The 19,658-nt window shown below is 42.7% G+C and overlaps 1 protein-coding gene across 3 annotated transcripts in view; it reads left to right on the forward strand.

Annotated features, from left to right (window-relative positions):
- Positions 1-774: 774 nt before the first annotated feature.
- Positions 775-19,658, forward strand: part of LOC148016761 (filament-like plant protein 4) — a 71,111-nt gene continuing 52,227 nt past the window's right edge. Inside the window, exons 1-2 of one of the 3 annotated variants that reach the window (XM_087664278.1) lie at positions 775-1,524; positions 2,372-2,494. In XM_087664278.1, the coding sequence (XP_087520404.1) occupies positions 2,381-2,494 (114 nt within the window). In that variant the 5' untranslated portion in view covers positions 775-1,524; positions 2,372-2,380. Of the gene's footprint in view, positions 1,525-2,371; positions 2,495-19,658 lie in introns of those variants that run through there. The other 2 variants (XM_087664281.1, XM_087664279.1) reach the window with 2 other exon arrangements.

A 19,658-nucleotide genomic window follows, 5' to 3' on the forward strand; every position in this document is an offset into this window, starting at 1 on the left:
AATTATGCAAAAGTTGCTAAACATCTCTTGCTCATTTCAATTGTAGCATCATTTGGCCGCGTGGGAAGGCGAAGAGAATGTGCATTATCTGTTCAAAAAAGGGGATGTGAGAAGTCGCCCTAAGCACCTCGTCGTTCACCAATGTTTGATTTTTGAACACACAGTAAGAGGAAAAAGAGCTCAACCATTAGGGACTTGTAGAAAATTGACCAATCAACATCTCCATATTTGATGTGACATGTCAGACCAAGCCTAATGCCCAAAATTTTGATCATCATGGTAGCTGCATAAGGTAATGGAAAAAGGTTACACCATGTCATTATATTCTCACGAGATCCTTTACGCGATGCTTTAGAAACCCTTACGCGTGTAGTGTATCATCACTACAAGTGGCCATGGAAGATAGACAATATGATAACATTCTCATGAGATCCTTTGTGAGATACTCTAAAATCCCTCGTGTGGGTAATGTATTGTAGTTGTACAATGTAAAGAGCGACAAAAAAAATGGTAAGACAACATGCTAATGGTGATGTCACACATAGGTCATGACTAGGAAAGGAAAAGCGTCTAATAACTAAAGGTAACTACTTTCATGACAAGCATAAGGCTTAAGCATGGTGCTAGAGGCAACCCACTTTACTTGAAATACATCTATTAAAGGATATAGCAAGTAGTGCGTGTGACATGGCCCTTAGCATGTCGCAGACAGAAGCTAGCTCCCATTGCCACTTGGAGAAGCTCTTGCGAGTCGCGAGAGAGAGAAGCCTACTATGAACGAGAACATAGGCGCGGCAGTGCCGGTGGTCCTTTTTCTCCCTTTGACGATGGGAGGCATTGACGATTGAGGATGACAGGGAAATATCGTTTTCTTCTTTTGGGAAGCCCTTGTTGGGACATCGCCGCGCTATCCGTCAGCGTCATATGAATAAGACTACTCGTAAGACGATGAATACGAAGACGGAGCAGGAGGAGGCGCAGGAGGAAATGGAGCGTGCAGGGGTAGGAGAAGATGACGATGATGACGATGATGACGACGACGACGACGGTGATGGTGGTGATGGCGATGGCGATGAAGGGGAGCTTTGAGCTGCTGCCTCTTTGGGGCTTCTCCCCATGGCGGACCCCTCTTCGCAAGAGCTTTTCTGCATCGCTCGCCTTTCCCTCTCACTGCTACAACTCCCGCCAGTGCCCCTTTACCCACCCCCCTTCCCGCTCCCCTGTTCCCCTTCGTCTTCCTCCTCCTGATGCTCCTCCTCCTTTATCATCATCAGTTCCTTCTCTTCCATCTTTCCTTGCTACTCCCTCCTTTCCTTCATTCTCTCTCTGCTTCATCGGCACCCCGCCTTAGAGCAAGAGCGCGGTTTCTTGAGCGCGGATGTATATCCTGTAGAAGATGCAACTTGGATACATTTGCGCGTAGAAGATGCAACTTGGACACATTTAGATGTTTTGCCCTCAGAATATCCTTCCTCAACCTCACCCCCTGCTTTCCTTCACAGCTCTGTTCCCTCATTGAGACTGGTGAGCTAACATACTCTGCATTTCACCTGGACTTTTAACTCTTTGTGCCACCTCAATTCAAACACCCGGGAAGCAAATTAATATCAATAGCTTACTGGTTTTGGATTCATTCTTTCTGCTAGAAGCATGTCCTAAATGTGCCCCATTGTAGAGATTAAGCACCATTCTTTCTGCTAGAAGCAGCTTCAAAGTGTCCTCTACTGAAGAGATTAAGCACCTTTTATCCTTCCTCCCCTGCAATTTGAATTGTCGATCCGTGGAGTACGACATCACTACCAGTTCTATTTGCAGCGGTCAACATTTACAGTGGATTGACATGTGTTAGAACCCTTTCTAGTTCAGTAGCACTCTTTTTAGCTGAGTTCTGGTTCATAGATACTAGAATGAAGCTAGCGCTTTAGGCTGCTAACTGGGGTCGAAAAACATTAGAAGAGGATTGTTTGTACCTCTATAGTGCTAGTTGTGAACGTTGTCTTATCAGCTGGATTCTCTACAATTCACATGCTGCTCTATGTGAAGCACCATATGATTCAGGCCCAGGCCAAGAAGTCCTCTGTCCTAAAAAAGTTGCTTCAGCTTTTTAACCTCTGGTAGTTAGTTCCTTGACTTTCACTTCATCTTCTGGAGAAAGTTGTAGATAGACTGTCATTCAACAGCAAATACAGAAACAGTCTCAGTTTCTGGCAAATTTTTGCTCGAAAAATTGCCGATCATAAATGGAAAAACAACGATGCTGTCACTATAGAATTGCTGCACCTGCAACCAAAAAGTGGAACATTGTATTTGGTGCCTACCGTCTGTAGAATTTGTTTCATGGTTGTAATAAGACCAGTTTTAATTTATGCAGCTTGGGAACATGGATAAACGGAGCTGGCCCTGGAAAAAGAAGGCCACTGACAAGAGCTTATCGGCCTCATTTGAACCAGGAGAGTCCTCACCAACACAGCTGTTCAGGTCCTTGGACGATCATGTATTTCTCATCACTCAACATGTGTGGCTCTTTCAATAATCATTAGACATTGGATGGGATACCAATCTTCCATATTGAGGCTCTAGAGGTCTAGTTCTGTTTTACAGGTCTTTGTACAAAATATAAGTGTATTCTGTTATCTAAATTGCTGGAGATGCTATACTAAATGATGTGAAACAGTACAGAAGGCATGCACATTGCACATGAGAATGGAGATGCTGGAGAATGTTGAACTCTCAACCGGCTCTGTAAAAGACACTCAGGACTGGCACACATGAAATCATGCACAGTTGTAGTTCCACATCCCATTTGGTACAAAATGCAGCATGGAGTAAATGTATGCAAGCTTATATAGAGCCAGAGGGAAGACAATAGTGCCATCAGAATGATTGGTACATTGACTGCAACCTACAGCAATCTATCTGTGTATGACTACAGGCTCCCAAGTAATCATCACTTTGGTGGATGCTGTTATTGCCTTGGCAGGTTCCAGATGCTGCTGTCCTGGCCTGCCTTTTGGCTGTAGGGTGGTGGGCATTGGTCTAAATGGCTTGTACATAGCAAGCGAGATGGTATCAGATGTCTAGAAATGACCATAAGGTTTGTGAGAGATAGGATAGGATGAACACTGAAAATCAACGACTCAAAACTAAAAGCTTAGAGCTGAAACCTAATACTGTAGAACTAGCATTTTGCTAAATTGTGGAAAACTTGTCCAAATTCTCCTTTTCTCCTGGGGAAAAGATGTTTAACAAAATTTCAGGAAGCAATAATTTACATTTCTAGACAGAAGTGATGCAAGTAGCTAGGCGGGAAATTTCTCTCATATATCAAGGTGAGGAGGAAAAAGTCACAGAAAATTAGTATGTAATTTTACTATGGTTGTAAATGAAAAAGAAGGACTCCAACGATTGAAGGTATCCATGGAAGCACATCTGCCAGCAGCAATCTGCAATAGTTTCAATTAAGAAAGTAGGTTTCCCTCTGTGATATCATGGGTTGTCTCTTTTTCACATTGTTTATTTGAGTGGAAGTGGGAACATGATCAATTGTCCCATGCCTTCCTGAAGATTTTGATGAGAATGGACAATCATGATTCATGGTGTCAAGACACAAAAATCAATCCCAAGAATCAATTTCTTCTGGAAAAAAGAAAGAGGTTAAGGAACCTTATTTCTTTGCTTCCAAACACACCTTTAAAACAACAAAATTGAGATGAAAATGCTGTAGGTTTTATAGGGTACTCAAGCACTGCATGAGGTTCCAGTACCCTTTTGCTAGGATGCACTTCCGAAGTGTATCATTTGCCACTGTTATAAAGTGCACACAGCGTCTGTAGTATACACACTTCTTAACATCATACTCAATCTCTATCAGAATACATACTTCCTGAGTGATGAAAATATAACACGAGAACAGTTTGTATATGCACTTAATGCTTCATTATATTTACTTCTCTTTTCCCTTTCATGAGGCTACTAGTGAGATAAGAGCAAACACTTATTGTCTCTCTTTTAATTGTTTACTTGAGTGGAAGTGGGCACCTTACATCTATTGCCAGACTGTTGGGGCCGGAATACAGTTTTTGAGGTCCTTTATGTTCTAGTTTTAATCTTCTTTTTGTTTATGCTTTTGCATAGCTAGGCACAAGGGTTGTCTTCACCAGCTGTGATGTGCAGGCTTAGGATGATGCTACCAGTAAGCTTCTCTAGACTGCTCTTCAAGAGGGTGGGCTGTATACGCTCATCTCCCCTACAATGAGTCTTGTCTTCCTCTCAATTTGGTCTTCTTTGGTATGCTTATTATGGCCACTTGCACGATGAGGCCTTGCATCAGTTTAGTCATGTGTATCTTGTTGAGGGATTGGCAGATATTGGGGTGCACATCAGCACCTTGTCTCAATTGCATACAAGGCAAGCAACATTGAGAGCCTTTCCCACATAAAGCTTCTAGTTGAGCCACTATTCTTGAGCTTGTCCACATAGATTTGTGCAGACCTGTATGCACTCCAACATTAGGCAAGGTTAGGTACCTTATGTTGATTGTTGTTGACTGCTCTAGATTAGTATGGGCCTTCTTTTTGAAAGCTAAGTTGAGGCTTTTCATCCATTTTGTGATTAGAGGAACATAGTGGAAAGGCAGTCCACTCATAGAGTTCAGATTATGAGAGACGATCATGGTGGAGAGGTAACCTCCTGTGAGCTCCATGCTTAAGCATTGTGGGCTGCCTCATACTTTTGGGGTGAGGTTGTGTCCATTGTGGTTCACATCCGCAACCATTCTTCGATTGCAGTTGTCTTCGGCAAATGACTCCTAATGAGGCCTTTTATGGGAGAGCCCTTTCTTCCTCATTTTCATGTTTTTTGACTGGTAATTCTTATTTCCATGTACCTAAGGAGAAGAGGGGGAAGCTGGGCTGGACTCTAAGTCGAAGCTTCACCTCTTCATTGGCTATAGCCAAACCACCTGAGGCTATCACCTCTGTGATCCTGTCTTTGGTATGTTCACAGTTGGTCGGGATGTTATCTTTCTTGAGGATGATGTTCATCATACCACTCTACTAGGTGGTCCTATCACTAGTTTTTCTAGTAGAGGTACAATCTTTCACTATTTAGGAGCCACCCCTTCAACTTTGGCTTTTGCTTTTGCTTTTCTACTTTGTAGAGTGCCCCTACCCCGCTTCCACCTACACTCCAGGTTACGGCAAAGGTTTCCCCTAGGCTTCAGCTTAAGTTAGCCACCGGGGAACCCCCTAGGTTTCTCCTGTTTCTCCATTGAGGCCTGTTGAGGAGAGTGAGCTTGAGATTCAGGATTCAAGTGCCTAGGAGCCACATACTTCATAGCAGTCAGAGTGCTGCAATAGGGAAGCAAATGCATGGGTTGATCATAAAATTGAATGCAGAAGAGAAAGAGAGAGGGAGAAAGAAAGACTCGTAATATGAATGCTTATTGTTGAATCATGAAGGTAGAATATGTACAACAGTGTGTAGTTGTATCTCATTCAAAGAACCTCATGCCGACTGTCTGAATCTCTCACACACTGTCTAAAATAGTCAAACCACATGTGCAGGTAATAAATACAGTGATCCTAGAGCCAGCTCGGACCAAAAAATGGGACGATTTGCTGTCATAAATGACATAAATAAGAAAATAATTTTCAAAATGCTGTCTGAGGGTGCATAATTTGATGCCAATAGGAGCTGAATGAAACCAGCCTGTAGATCTAATCTATAAAGCAGTGAACATAAACTTACAGTACATACACTGCTCAATTCTGCAAAGAAAATAGGCGACAAAGAATCTAAGAGCTAGATTGTGCTTGCACAGTAGGATGACACTAGATTGGCCCTCAGGGTGAGCGCTTTTGAGAAACCAAGTCATTCAGTAAATTTCCCCTACTTCAGTACTATTTTGGTTTCCCTACTGCAAGGTTGTGTGGGATTGACAAGAAATGTCTCCATCTACAGTCTTTAATCATGCAAATACGTCTTGTTTCTTGCGCCTCCACGAATTTATGCTCCAAAAATACCTAAAAATGCTTCTTTTTAAAAATCTATAAAAACAAGATAAAAGACTTCAAATTTGGAAAAACCCTATTTTATCGTGATGGTAACTCTCCTCCTATTGATTGAGAGGCTTTGTCTCTCTAAAACTAAAAGGCCCAAACTTGAGTCCAAATCTCCCCTAATGCAGTCAATTTCCAAATCAGCCCGAAAAAGGCTTTATTTGGATCATTATTTAGTATTGGGGCGCCACTCGAGAGACTTCAATGGGCACCACTCAAGAGAGTTGGGGCATTGCTTAAGACACTCTATGCCTATAAACACGGCACTAACTTCACCCATTCATCATTCCACACATTCATTCCTTAAACCTTTTGACAGTGTCACTCTTCCATATTTTTCTCTCCTCTCTCCATCTTCTCCATTGCCATGCACACCCCGCAAGGAGGACATTGCGATTTGTGGTGTTTGCATCCATCTCCATTGGTGTTTTGTAGCCTACATCATTTGTCGTCACCCCTCTTCACCTTGCATCATCATCAGGCTTGCGTTTGCAGCAGTTTTAGGCTGTCTATAGCACATTACCCCCTCTTTATCGGTCGTACATCGGGTTCTTGCTTTTTTGTGTTTTCTTCACTCCTAAAGGGTTGTGCTCAATAGGCGCCTATTTGCAACCGCTTACATGGAGAGATCTTCATTAGGTATTCTTGCGTTTTCTTCTCCAGTTGGCTACCCAATAGTTGCCTTGATAGTAGCCATCATCTCGGAGAGACTTCAGCATATCCTTGATCTTTGACAGCTCTTGAGGATTGCATTTCACTCCCTTTGGTTGCTATCCTTTCCTTCACCCTTCAACATTTACCTTCAATATCCTATTACTAGAGGATTTCCGATTAGGTTTCACTCCCTTCATTGTGCAGATTCCCTATAGGTGTTGCCGCTTGATTCAGACAGGATGGTGCAGTTATCTTTAGAGCTTCGGCTCCATTGTATCAACTTGATTCACTTATTATGATTCAATGATTCATCATTCATCTTCTTCTATGTTTTATGAGTTTCTCCTAACTTAGTGTTTGCCGTACACATGGTGTTTCCCCTTGCAAACCCTAGTCTCTCTTTTGCTTTTGCAAAGTAATATTTTGATGTGGTATAAGAGCTAGAGGCACTCAGAGAGCCAAGAAGATGCTCTTCATCGGAGAAGACAAAGGTAGGTTGCAGGACGGCAACGTCTTCTGACCAACCCATTTTCGTTGCATCGTCAGGAGTTATCCTTATGTTCTTCTCCCTCCTACCCTTCCTTTTCTAGGTTGACACTTTGTTGCTATGGCTTCTCTTGATGGACAGTCCACTGAGTGCTCCTACTATGGCAAGAACGGTCATACCACTAAAGACTATTGACTTCGACCTTTGCTCCCCACACCACTGAAGTATTTGTGTCTCCCACTTGGCCCTCATTGTGCTACATGTCCCTTTTGGCCATAGAGAACGCTCATTGGCTATTAGAGTATTATACTCAAGGCAATAAGATGCATCCAATGTGTTAGTAGAGTATTTGTCAGCTCATGTGTGAGTCTGAGCTTGATCTGGGCTGGGCATTTTTATTAGGTATTTTAGGTATTTTTCTAGTGTGGCATTTTATGCCAGTGGAGCATTTTATGCACCAGTCGGCCAGCTTTAATGCTGTCCGACCAGCATTATTGCTCCCCACTTTTTCAGCCTATTTATACTCAGTGGCTCCTCCTCAGTCAGTCACTTCATTTCACCATCTGCAGACTCTGTGGAGAGAGGAGCCAGTGCCAGTGCCCACGCAGCCAGTGACTCATTGTTGTATGCGACTGTCTTGTGTTCAGATATATGGATTCCATTTCCCGTGCATACATCTGAGTTCTCATCTGTATCGTGTTCTTTTCTTTTCTCTTTTTGTCTTGTGTTTCAGCAGTTTATTTCAGCACATGTTTATGCTTTCACCGCTGCTCCACTTCTGACATGGTATCAGTTTTCAGGATTTGTGTTTCTGCTGTGTTTTCTTGCTGATTTCAGGACTGTTTAGTACCCCTGCTGATCTGACGACTGCTGTCGCAGCCAGGCGACCTGTTTTGGGGCTGTTTTCAGCCTGCGTTTTTTTGCAGTTTTGCATCGCTTGCTGCCTCCGCACCCTCTGCTGCCTATGCACCCTCTGCTGCCTGCGTTTTTCATCTGTAGCTGCTGGCGACAGTTTACTACCTGTTTTCTCCAGTTTACAGCCTGCGTTTTGCTGATTCAGCATCTCTCATGGCTGGGTGGCTGTTCCTTCAGGCCGTTTTCTCTGTTTTTGGCAGTTTTTGACTGATTTTTTGACTTTCTGCAGCAGCTTTTGTCTTCTATTGATCAGATTTTGGGTTATATTGCATGTGAACTCTCATTTTCTATAGTCTGTGCTTGTGTTTTGGCTGTGTTTCCTCTCTACATTCCATCTCTTCTCTCCTTCTCTTCTTATCCTCTCCATATGGCTCCTCCGTGCACTTCCACTGATGATAAGTTACATGGACCTGATTATCTCACATGGAGTGCTGTCATGAAAGCTTGGTTTGTGCAGAAGCGGCTATGGTACATCGTCTGTGGAGTTATTGCTCGACCTCTCCGTCCTTTTCCTCTTCCTGAAGATTTTGATGAGGACAACCATGCGACATCCTTGAGATTACAAGGGCGGCTTCCGGCACATTATGGAGGTGAGGCTTATGTAGCTTCAGAGAGGGGTGACGGGAAGAAGTCGAAGGCCCAGTGTTACCACTGTGGCAAGAAGGGACATTTGCGGAAGGACTGCAAGAAGTTAGCGGCTTCCAGGAAGGAGCAGAAGACGAAGCGGGATGCTGACTCTACCGATGAGTCCTCTCCTTCATCAGACTCCGACTCCGATCCTCCGACCAAGGTGAAGTCCAAGGAGCGGAAGGGATCCTCTTCTTCGGATCACGGGAAGGGCTTGGTGGCCCCTTCCTCGGCTGCTTTCTAGTGGTGGTGATGAGGTCATCCCTCACGACTCTCTTGTGCCAGAGAGGGAGTGTGAGCGGGTGTTTAGATGGGGCAGCCGCGCCTCATCTATACTTTTATACAGGTGCACAGGTTCCAGAGAGGGATGTCCCTGACGCATCGATTTTAGTCTGGCGGAATCAAATCCTGGAGCTGGGATTGACATCCAGGTTCACGATGAGCTGGTTATCTGACAGAGAGCGGGAGGCTTTTGTCTGGAGCTCAGATGAGGGGACACTTTGGCGGTCTGGCCAAAGGTAGGGACTCCATGGTCACCTATGTTCAGAGGCATTTTTGACAGGTTGGTCTTGTATGCTACTGCGAGACATTGGTGATGGACACAGAGACATGCTATGATATTCTCTATTTTCAGGTGTTTGGTACGATCGACATCGACATCAGGTTCTCTCCGAGGCACCTTGGTGGTGGCTTGATCACCCACTGCTTGGGTATCCATGGTTCTCCTTGGTGGTTCTATGTTGTATAGTTTCTGATCCCTTTTCATTGTACTATTGTATTGTATCAGATCACTCATGATCTGAGAGAGGGTGTTAGCAGAGTATTTGTCAGCTGAGCTTGATCTGGGCTGGGCATTTTTATTAGGTATTTTAGGTATTTTTCTAGTGTGGCATTTTATGCCAGTGGAGCATTTTATGCACCAGTCGGCCAGCTTTAATGCTGTCCGACCAGCATTATTGCTCCCCACTTTTTCAGCCTATTTATACTCAGTGGCTCCTCCTCAGTCAAGCACTTCATTTCACCATCTGCAGACTCTGTGGAGAGAGGAGCCAGTGCCAGTGCCCACGCAACCAGTGACTCATTGTTGTATGCGACTGTCTTGTGTTCAGATATATGGATTCCATTTCCCGTGCATACATCTGAGTTTTCATCTGTATCGTGTTCTTTTCTTTTCTCTTTTTGTCTTGTGTTTCAGCAGTTTATTTCAGCACATGTTTATGCTTTCACCGCTGCTCCACTTCTGACACAATGCGCCCTAAGTCCTTATGAGCAAAAGGAGGATCATTAGGCGCCATAACCTCTTGGAGACTGGCACAACGTATTGTAGAGGTTTCCCCCACCTATTTTCAGGTCCAATGGCTTCCATAGCCACGGCCTGTGGTTTTGTAGTTTGCTCCACTAAGAGACAATGATTGTTGGATACCATCTTTGCGTGAGTCTACTCCTTCAAGAGACAGAGGCTGTTCAACTCTCCACTTCTTTGGCTCCGTAGTCTACTCCACTGAGAGATAGTGACTATTGTCCACCCTTGGCTCCCTGGGAGTTATCCATTTCCTCCCCTCCCTTGTTTTGCTTCATGGACATCAACTCTGATGTAGGCATCGAGGAGATTCTGCATGATACCCCTCCCTCAATTTCCTTTTCTACTTCGATTCAAGAGACCACCTCTAGGAGCTACCTAGCCTCTATTCCATTGGAGCCACAGATACCTTCTCTTCGGCATTGCCAATGGCATTTCCTTCGTCTTTAGATGATTCAGAGGCCGTGATCCATGAGTTTCTTGATTCCCTGTCTCTCTTAGAGGGGGATTCAACAGGGGATTTAGAGGGGGTTTATCCTTCTTTAGAGGGGGATCCCATTCCTTCGGCTTCAGAGGGGGTCTTTCTCTCATCCTATGGTTCTTCACCCACCTTGTTGACAATCCTTTACCTTCTTGGCGTGGTTGACATCTCCATGCCACATCACCCATTCCCTTATGTATTTCCTCATTCTCTTTTTCCCATTGACACCCATGATCTACAGGTTTTTCCTAGCTTGGGGCTTTGGATGTTTCAAGCATGGCTTGGTGGCTAGGCCTGTATATATCTTCCAGCATGGAGTGATGGAGCTTGTGGCTTCTCTTGCGAGGTTGAGTTTTGGGTTCTATCAGCTCATCATGTCTATTGTTCTTCACTACATGTTAGTCTTAAAGGTGAAATATTGGGCTCTTTGAGTTGATATTCTTCTCTCTTGTACTCCTCTTTTTGGTTCCTTTTTGGGCTTGAGAGGAGTGTTGAGAGATATCTGCGTTTTTGTGTTTTCTTCACTCTTGAAGGGCTGTCCAGTAGTCGCCTATCTGCACCCACTTACACAGAGAGATCTTCATCAAATTTTATTTTCTTCTCCAGCTGGCTGCCTAGGAGTTGTCTTGATAGCAGTTGTCATCTCAGAGAGATTTCATCATATCCTTGATCTTTGATAGCTCGTTGTCGTGCCGCTACGTGCACAGCGTGTAAAAAAATCTAGAGCGTGGGTTTCTTATTGATTTAGAGAGCCAATGTCATTTTAGACATTAGTGTTAGTGTCCATGGTTCAAAAATATTAGATTTTTGGACAAGTTTTAGCCAATTTTTGATATTTTAGATATTATCTCTTGTAAAAAGCCATAAAACTATAGACAACTTCTAGATTAGGATAACATGTAAAAGAAATTATTTTCTTGCAGGTACTTTATTGGAGAACATCTATGACCGATGTGTATGCTATGGGGGATTGTGTGGTTCAGGATACTTTAGACTGCGGCCACCATTCTATCTCTCTTTCCCGCTATATTCTTTCGGGGCTTCTAGTCTTCGATTGGCATTGATGGCATCTCCTAAGTAGGTGCTAGTCCTACTCTCTCTACTTGCATTCGACAAGCTAGATGGGATGAACTACTTTCTATGGTTGTGCCGCATAGAGTGTCTTCTCGACAATTGTGACGTTTGGGATTTTGTTACTGTCCCTATATCTCGACCTACCGTGGAACCTTATGATGGTGTGACCGTGGATTTGACAGCTGTATGGGATTGGTTGAATGCCAAAGCCCACTCTATTCTCCTTTTGAGTTGTACCAATTATGTGTTCGTGCATATTAGATGTATCCACACCGTTGCAGAGATTTGGAGGAGATTGGCATCTCTCTTTTAGATCCAAACATTTGGGCATCAATTATCTAGAGTTGAATCTATGATAACTTTATATCGCCCAGATTTCCATATATTGAGGGATTACATCCAGAGGATGGAGGAGATTCAAGATGAGCTTGCGTCCCGTGGTACGGACATTTCTTCGAAGGACCTAGCTATGACACTTCTCTCACATCTTTTATCACCGACATATGATGTGTTCTATACCAATCTTCTCAATTCTCGTAGCAGGAAGAGTTTCACTTGGGAGGAGCTCATCCCATTGGTGCTTGAGAAGGATGCACTTCACAATGAGACAGATTCTTGCAGAGCTTGTGCACATGGTTGTGCTTATGTGGCTATCTCTTCAGGTACAAGACATGCCAAGCAGAAGAAAGGAAAGAGGACAAAGTTGGAGTCATCTTTTGACTTTGATATAGATTTTGTGGGGAAGTGCTGAGGATATCTCACGTGTCTGGGAAGACCTCGCACCTTGAGGAGAACCTCAATTATCAAGTCTATGTTTCTACACATTTTTCAAGTGGAGAAGCCTTCTTTGACTCTCTTGCCTTCTGAGTAGCCTTGGCTCATTGACAATGGTGTATTGAGTCCTATGACTCCTCGAGGTGGTTTGTTGTAAGATCTTTGTTTGTCAGAGTGTATTGTCACTATTGGTCACATTTCTTTGGTGCCTATTAGTGGTGTTGAAACCAACCTTTCTCCTTGGATAGGGTCGTAAATAACCTGAGTAAGTACTAATTACAGCAAGCATAAAATTCACATAAACTGAAAATGCGTACTTTACCACTTTAATCTTGGATATTGGACATCTGGTTGGCCCCAAAACTGGTGCCCCTTGTGGTATTTTTTTATCTTATATTGCAAATGAAAGGAATGCAACTGAGATTCTTTGATCTTCTCTGCTAATCCTGAAGGGAGGAGAGTGCGCAATGGAGTGCGAGATAGAGGCACGAGCAGCAGAGTTTAGATGGTTTCATGAGGACATGTATTTTTGAAATCTCACTTAACATATGGATTAATTTTTAATCACATGATTAAGTAAATGTTGCACATGTGAGGTGCAACTGGGGTTAAAGTAAATTTACGAGCTCGAGACCCGAAGAAATCACGGGATATCAAAGGAAAAAGTTGCTATAAGTTATGTTGGACAGGTACTTGGTGGTATCTGGTGTCAAGTCATCCATTTGGCCATAAGTGTCAGTTGGTGACACTAGAGAAGTGACGTTTAATGGTACCTAACACCAATATGATGGTCAAAGATGGCGTAAAGACACTCAGGAATGGAAGTTGCCTAGTCAATTTAATTATTGGCTAGTCAGATTATTTTTCAGGGCATTGAAATAATTATTAGATTAATTTTCAGCATTTAAAGACTGAAAATTAATATTTAATGATGAAAAATGTCGGAAAAATCATTTGGGAAGGTTGCCACTTGTCAAAAATGTCCATATAAGACTGAAAAACGTCTTTAGAGACTGGAGAGGCATTTTTATGATTCAACCTGCAAGAGAGAGAGGAGGAGAGGCTGCTGGTTTGATTTGCAGCCATTGGAGGACCTTTTGAGACAGCTAGGGGCAGAAGAAGACCAATCAACAGTAGGTGACAGCATCTACAGGCTGTTGAGATAGGGCAGCAGTGGTAAATGATTGATTTTCTTCAGTTCTTTGCATCTACATGTTGTTGTGGTAGAGCAACTGCTGCATTTGACTGATTTTCAGTCATTCTTCACAACAAAACTCTGAATTTTCTCTCTCTACAACTTTTCCTCTCATCTCCCAACCATTTTATAGCCTTGCTCCGAAGCTCTCAGCATTTGGACCCTTGGAGGCTGAGAAATTTCAAATTTCTCTATTGTAAACCCTAATATGCAACAGAAATTAGGGTTTAGCAGTAGCCTTGGGAAGTGTGCTAGAAATTGGAAGATCCAAGACTTGGTTTCAACAAGGCTGACGCTATTTTTAGCCTATCCAAGTGGAGGGACCAATAAATAATTGAATTCGGAGCATTTTCCATCCCCATCAAAGCGGGTGAAGGCCAATTGGTTGCCCGAATCAAGGGGCAAATCGGATTAAAGACTTGTTGGTGATTCATCACAGCAAGGGGAGTTGGAATATCGAAAGGGATTGAGAGAATCTCATTGTAAATCAACTTCTTCTTCAATAAAGCTAATGAAATACCAAAAGGGGTGCCAATTTTGGGGCCAATTGAGTGAGCATTGTCTAAGATCAGTAGGTAAATTTGTATTTTTAGATTTGCACTAATTGTTTGCTGCTGTAATTAAGTTGTAATCAAGGATTTACCACCCCTCCATGGAAGGAAGGCTGGTTACATGGTTCCATTGTCGGGATACCACTCAATCCCTTGATTTGGTGGGAAGAGCATTCAATGTAATGTTATGCTGTCTTGCAATCAGCATGTCATCCACATATAAAACCAGCACAATATGGCTTCCATCATCAGCCTTTTTAGTGTATAAGCAGTGATCTGCATGACTGCAGTTAAATCCATGGCTGAGCATAAAGGTATCAAATTTTTTGTACCATTGTCTAGGGGCTTGTTTCAGCCCATATAAGCTGCGTTTCAGCTTACAAACCAAATGCTCTTTTCTTGGAATAATGAATCCTTTTGGCCTCTTCATGTAGAACTCTTGATCCAAGTCACCATGAAGAAAAGCAATCTTCACATCCATCTGATCCAACTCTAAATCCAAGGATGCAGTGAGAGCAACACGGAGCGTAGTCATGTTCACCATTGGTGAAAAGACCTCCAAGAAGTCATGCCTTTCTTCTGTGAATAGCCCTTAGCAACCAGCCGTGCCTTGTACTTGGGCTTCCCATCAATACGTTTCACTTTGTAAACCCATTTATTTGGAATAGCTTTCCTATCCTTGGGCAAAGGTACAAGCGCCTAGCAATATAGAGACTTCATCTCTTCCTGCATAGCAAGCTCCCACTTTCTCTTGTTTTCACATGACTGTGTCTCTTTAAATGTTTGAGGCTCACCCTCATTGGTCAACAAAATGCAATCCAAAGATGGCTGAAACCTCTGTGGCTGCCTTCTGACACGTGTAGATCTTCTTACCCAATGATCTGTATTATCAGGTAGTGGGCCTATATTCTGAGGAATGTGCACACCATCATCAGGTGGCTGATTTGCAGCATTTTCTTGCTGCTGGAATTTGTTTTCCAGCATGTTCTTCTTGCTGTCCTATTTCATCCTGTGCATCTATTTGCTGTCCATGATCTTCTGGCTGTAGCACAATAGCTTGCTGCTCATTTTCAGCATCAAAAGGGACAGAACGTTCAGCTGATGGCTATTGAATGGCTGGCTGTTCATGCTGAAATTCGACCTTCTTTTTGTCAAGATCACCATGTGTAGCATTTTTCAACAACTTTGCCTCATTAAATAGTACATCTTGATTGTGTACTATCTTCCTGCCCTGAGGAAGCCAAACTCTATAACCCATCTCTCCCTCATCTTCATATCCCATGAAGATGCCCTTGATGGATTTCATGTCTAGTTTGGTCCTCTGTTCTAGAGGTACATGCACAAAGGTATCACAACCGAAGACACGCAAATGGTCATATGAAGCAGGTTTGCCAGACCAAACCTCTTTAGGAATGCCATTTTCCAATGCACAATGGGGAGGGCGATTGCATACATGAACTGCAATTTCAAGAGCCTCTCTCCAAAACTGATGCGGGAGATTAGCTGTGGATAGCATGCATTTGACTCTCTCACAAAGTGTGCGATTAAATCTTTCAGTCATGCCATTTGATGCAGGATTATAAGGGGCTGTCAACTCCCTCTTAATGCCACGCATCTCACAAAAATTGTTAAATTCATTTGAGACATACTCACCCCGATTATCTGTTTTTATGGCTTTCGACTTAAGCCCTTTATGTATGGTAACAAAAGCATGAAAGTTTTTAAAAGCATCCAACACTTTCTTTCTACTCTCAAGTACATACACCCATGACTTTCTATTGAAAGCATCAATGCAAGTAATAAAGTAGCATGCACCTCCATACGAATTAACAGGCATAGTGCACACGTCAGAGTGTACTAAGTCAAGAGCATTAGACTTCTTAACGACACCAGAGTAATAAGGAGACTTCACTTGTTTTCCATATAAGCAATCTCCCTAAAGAGGAGAGAACTTGAAGGCCTTTTTGGCTCATATGACTAAGTCTTTTGTGCCAAAGCTCTGTTTGTGAATATACTTTAGCCATAGCCAAGAACTTGCAAGTTAATGCTTTACAATGCAAGTAATATAAAGTCCCCCTTTTGTTGCCTTTAACAATCAGCAAAGGTTGCTTATGGACCTTCCAAGATCCACCACCAAAGGTAGTAAAATAACCTTTAGCATCAAGCTATCCAAGTTCCAACTAATAGTAGACTTTTCTTTATGCCAGGTACAAATCTGACATCATGCAAAATCAGCTCTTGGCCATTTTCAAGGGCCAAGTGAATTGTGTCAACACCCTCTGTCTCACATGCATAGCTATTACCCAAGTAAAGCTTTGCCTAGGCAACTTACAGTGTATTCAAAAAATGACTCCAAAGAGGGGGAAGCATGAAAAGAGGAACCGCTATCCACTATCCATGATTGTGATAGCCCATCATGAGCTGAAAGTAAGGTATCAATTATCTCCTTTTTGGTGATGTGCATATCACCTGCTGCTGCCATAATATTTGCATCATTACATGAGGCTACAATAAGTATCTCTTCAGTGTCAGGAAGCTCTTCAATGACCACACTAGATGCAACATTTGCCTTTGTAACTTCTTTTGAGGAAGAGCTGTCATCATCTTTCTTATCATCCTTCTTTTTCTTACCCTGCTGTTTCTTTCTTTCTTGCTTTTTCTTGAAGTACCAGCAATCGGGCTTTTTATGCCCTTTACGGCCACACTGATTGCATGTGACGTCTTGCTGTTTTTCCTTCCTTTTACTTCTGCTTTGTCCTTTACTGGCTGCATTACCTCTCTTTTCAAACCTGCCTCTTACATGGTAAGTTGAGCCACTGCTTTCACCGCTAGACTTTCTTATGATTTCTTCATTAAGGATTGAACCTCTAACACCATCAAAAGTCAAAGTGGGGTTGTTGCTGAGTGACACAACCAAAGATTCCCAGCTGTCAAGCAAAGTCATCAATAAGAAAATAGCTTTCGATTTATCATCGAAAGCCACCAAACCAGAGTCCTGCAATTGACTCAAAACCCTTGTGAAAGCACTCAAATGCTCAGATGTTGGCTTAGACTCATCCAACTCCATGTTCACAAGTTTACGCATAAGATGCACTTGATTCACAGGAGTTGTATTTTCATAAGTGTCCTTAAGCTTTTTCCATATAGCATAACCTGTATCAAGACGGTTGATGTCTGTAAGTACATCAGACACTGCCATCTTAATGTATGCAATGGCCTTCTTGTTAAGTCTAGCCCAATCCACATCTGTGATAGCTGCAGGCTTAGTCTCCAAGAGAGCATCTTCACAGTCCTTGAGAAACAATATGCCTTGCATCCTATCCTTTCACAAGTCAAAGCCAGTGCCATCAAACCTCTTGATTTCAAAGAGGGATTTAGTGTCACTGCTGCCAGAAGCATTTGCAGCCATTTTTCAGCAATACACCAGAAATTCAATGCTGCAATTTATGACAGCAAAAATGAGCTGAATATTCAGCTGATTTCAGCCCAAATTTTCAGCAAATAATAGCAAGATTCAATCCAAGTACATGTACAGTAGTAGAACGAATGACTTTCAGCAGTATGACTGCAATTTCAGCATATATTAAATGCGTACATCACTGCCACGTAAGTCCCACTTCAGCAATATCACCAAAAATACATCTGCAACAATCCCAGATCTAAAAATGATCAATAAGATTGATGCAACATGAATGATCAGCAATACATCAACTCAATGGGAGTTGTGCAACATGTGTATTGCATACATATGTGCTCGTATCAATTTCTGATACACAAAACACCAAGAAATCTCAGCAATTTCTTCAAAATCACACAAGTGGGAGATAAAAATACTCAAATCACTTTGCTTATGGCAACAAGATTGCTTCAGTAATATTCCCAAAGTGCATTTGACCATCAAATTTACCAAAATCCACAAATTTTAGCAAAAGTCCCAAAATTTCAGTATCAAATTTGCCCCGATTGCATGAATACATGTTCTTGAGAGCATAAAAGGGGCAAATTTAGCAAAATTTCACAAAATTTTACAAAAGTCCCAAGGTTTCCGGTTGCAAGTGTGCACGAATGTCAGTCAATGCGACTCAGCTGAACAAAATTTCACCAATACAGCAAAAGCCTTAAATTTTATGGGTCCAACGTTGAGAAAATTCACTCAAATGAGCAAAATTTTAGTAAATTTGGCTAAATCCCCAATTTAATTGCGCACAATGTCTGCAATTTCTAATTCAGATGCCTCAATTATGCATGAACAGCACTAAATCTGGAAAAGCCGCAAGTTTTTTGGCCTAAATTTGCAAAAATCTGCGCACTATGCTTGCGTGCACAAACATCCGAAAAGAGGAAATAAAATAACCCTAAATTTTTGATAAAAATAATGGGTTCGTTGACTTGTCCATTTGTCAGTTCGTCCAACCCCACATGCCAATTGTGTGACCTGTCAGTTGCATGGCTTGGAACCTTGTCAGCGCTGTCGATTGGGCCTGTCCAGTCGTGCACGTCTGACTCCTAGCCTATTGCCACGTGCTGGTCAGGCCGTCAGTTCTCCTCCAGCCGTCCGTTTGACCTGCTCCTCGCAGCATGGCTGATGTACACGCTTGCAGTAGTATTGTCGCCTTTGCAACCTGGTGCCCGTCAGTTTGTCAACATGCACCTTGTGCTGGCGATCTGTGCGATCTGTGTTGATCGCTTTTCCTTAGCTCTTCACTTCAGCTCGACTTGATGCATGTGTTGAGTGTTGTCTGTTGGCTGGATTGTGTGTCGCGACTTGTGTCACCTTGGAAAGTGCAAATGTTGTAACCAACAGCTCTGATACCAGTTTGAAGGGGGGAGAGTGCGCAATGGAGTGCGAGATAGAGGCACAAGCAACAGGGTTCAGAGTTAGAGATAGTGAACGCAGAGATAGGTGTACCAGATCGTAATGGTACACAAAGAATAAAAGAATGTATTTATATGTTAGGGTACAATAGGGGTGTGTTCACACCCGTATGACTATATACACGGAGACGAAGGGACTTTACACCCAACAAATCCAAGTGCCTCTTGTTGTCAAAATCGACCAGCTAGCCCCCAAACCAATTCTGCCCCTTGGTTTGCTTGGGGATTGGCCTTCACCTTGTTTCTTGAAAGACAAATTTAGCCCTAAATCTAACATTTGCTAGCTGGCCTCTTGAATCTCCTTGAAATTCCTCAATTTCAGCTACTGGAATTCAAGTCCTAGGCTCTCAATTCTGAGCATGTGTCGCGAGGTGGCTATCAAACCCTAATTTTTGCTGTAAATTTGGTTTACAATAGAGATTGACTGAAATCTCTTTCTTTGATGGCTCAAATTGTTGGAAAATGCTAAGATAACTTGAGAAATGGTTGGGGGATGAGAGAGAATGTTGTAGAGAGAGAAATTTCAAAGTTTGATCACGAGAAATGTTGAAAAACTATTGCCCTGCTCAAACAACCATGGAAGCTGTCACTTACAGCTTAGGACCAGTAAAAAGATTGTTGCTCCCTGTTTTTTGGTGTCACCTGCTGTTGTCACCTACTTCTGGA

Source organism: Lygodium microphyllum, chromosome 23 (genome assembly GCF_053477565.2).
Source record: "Lygodium microphyllum isolate KBCC chromosome 23, Lygodium_microphyllum_v1.1.10, whole genome shotgun sequence".
NCBI classification, from domain to species: Eukaryota; Viridiplantae; Streptophyta; class Polypodiopsida; order Schizaeales; family Lygodiaceae; genus Lygodium; species Lygodium microphyllum.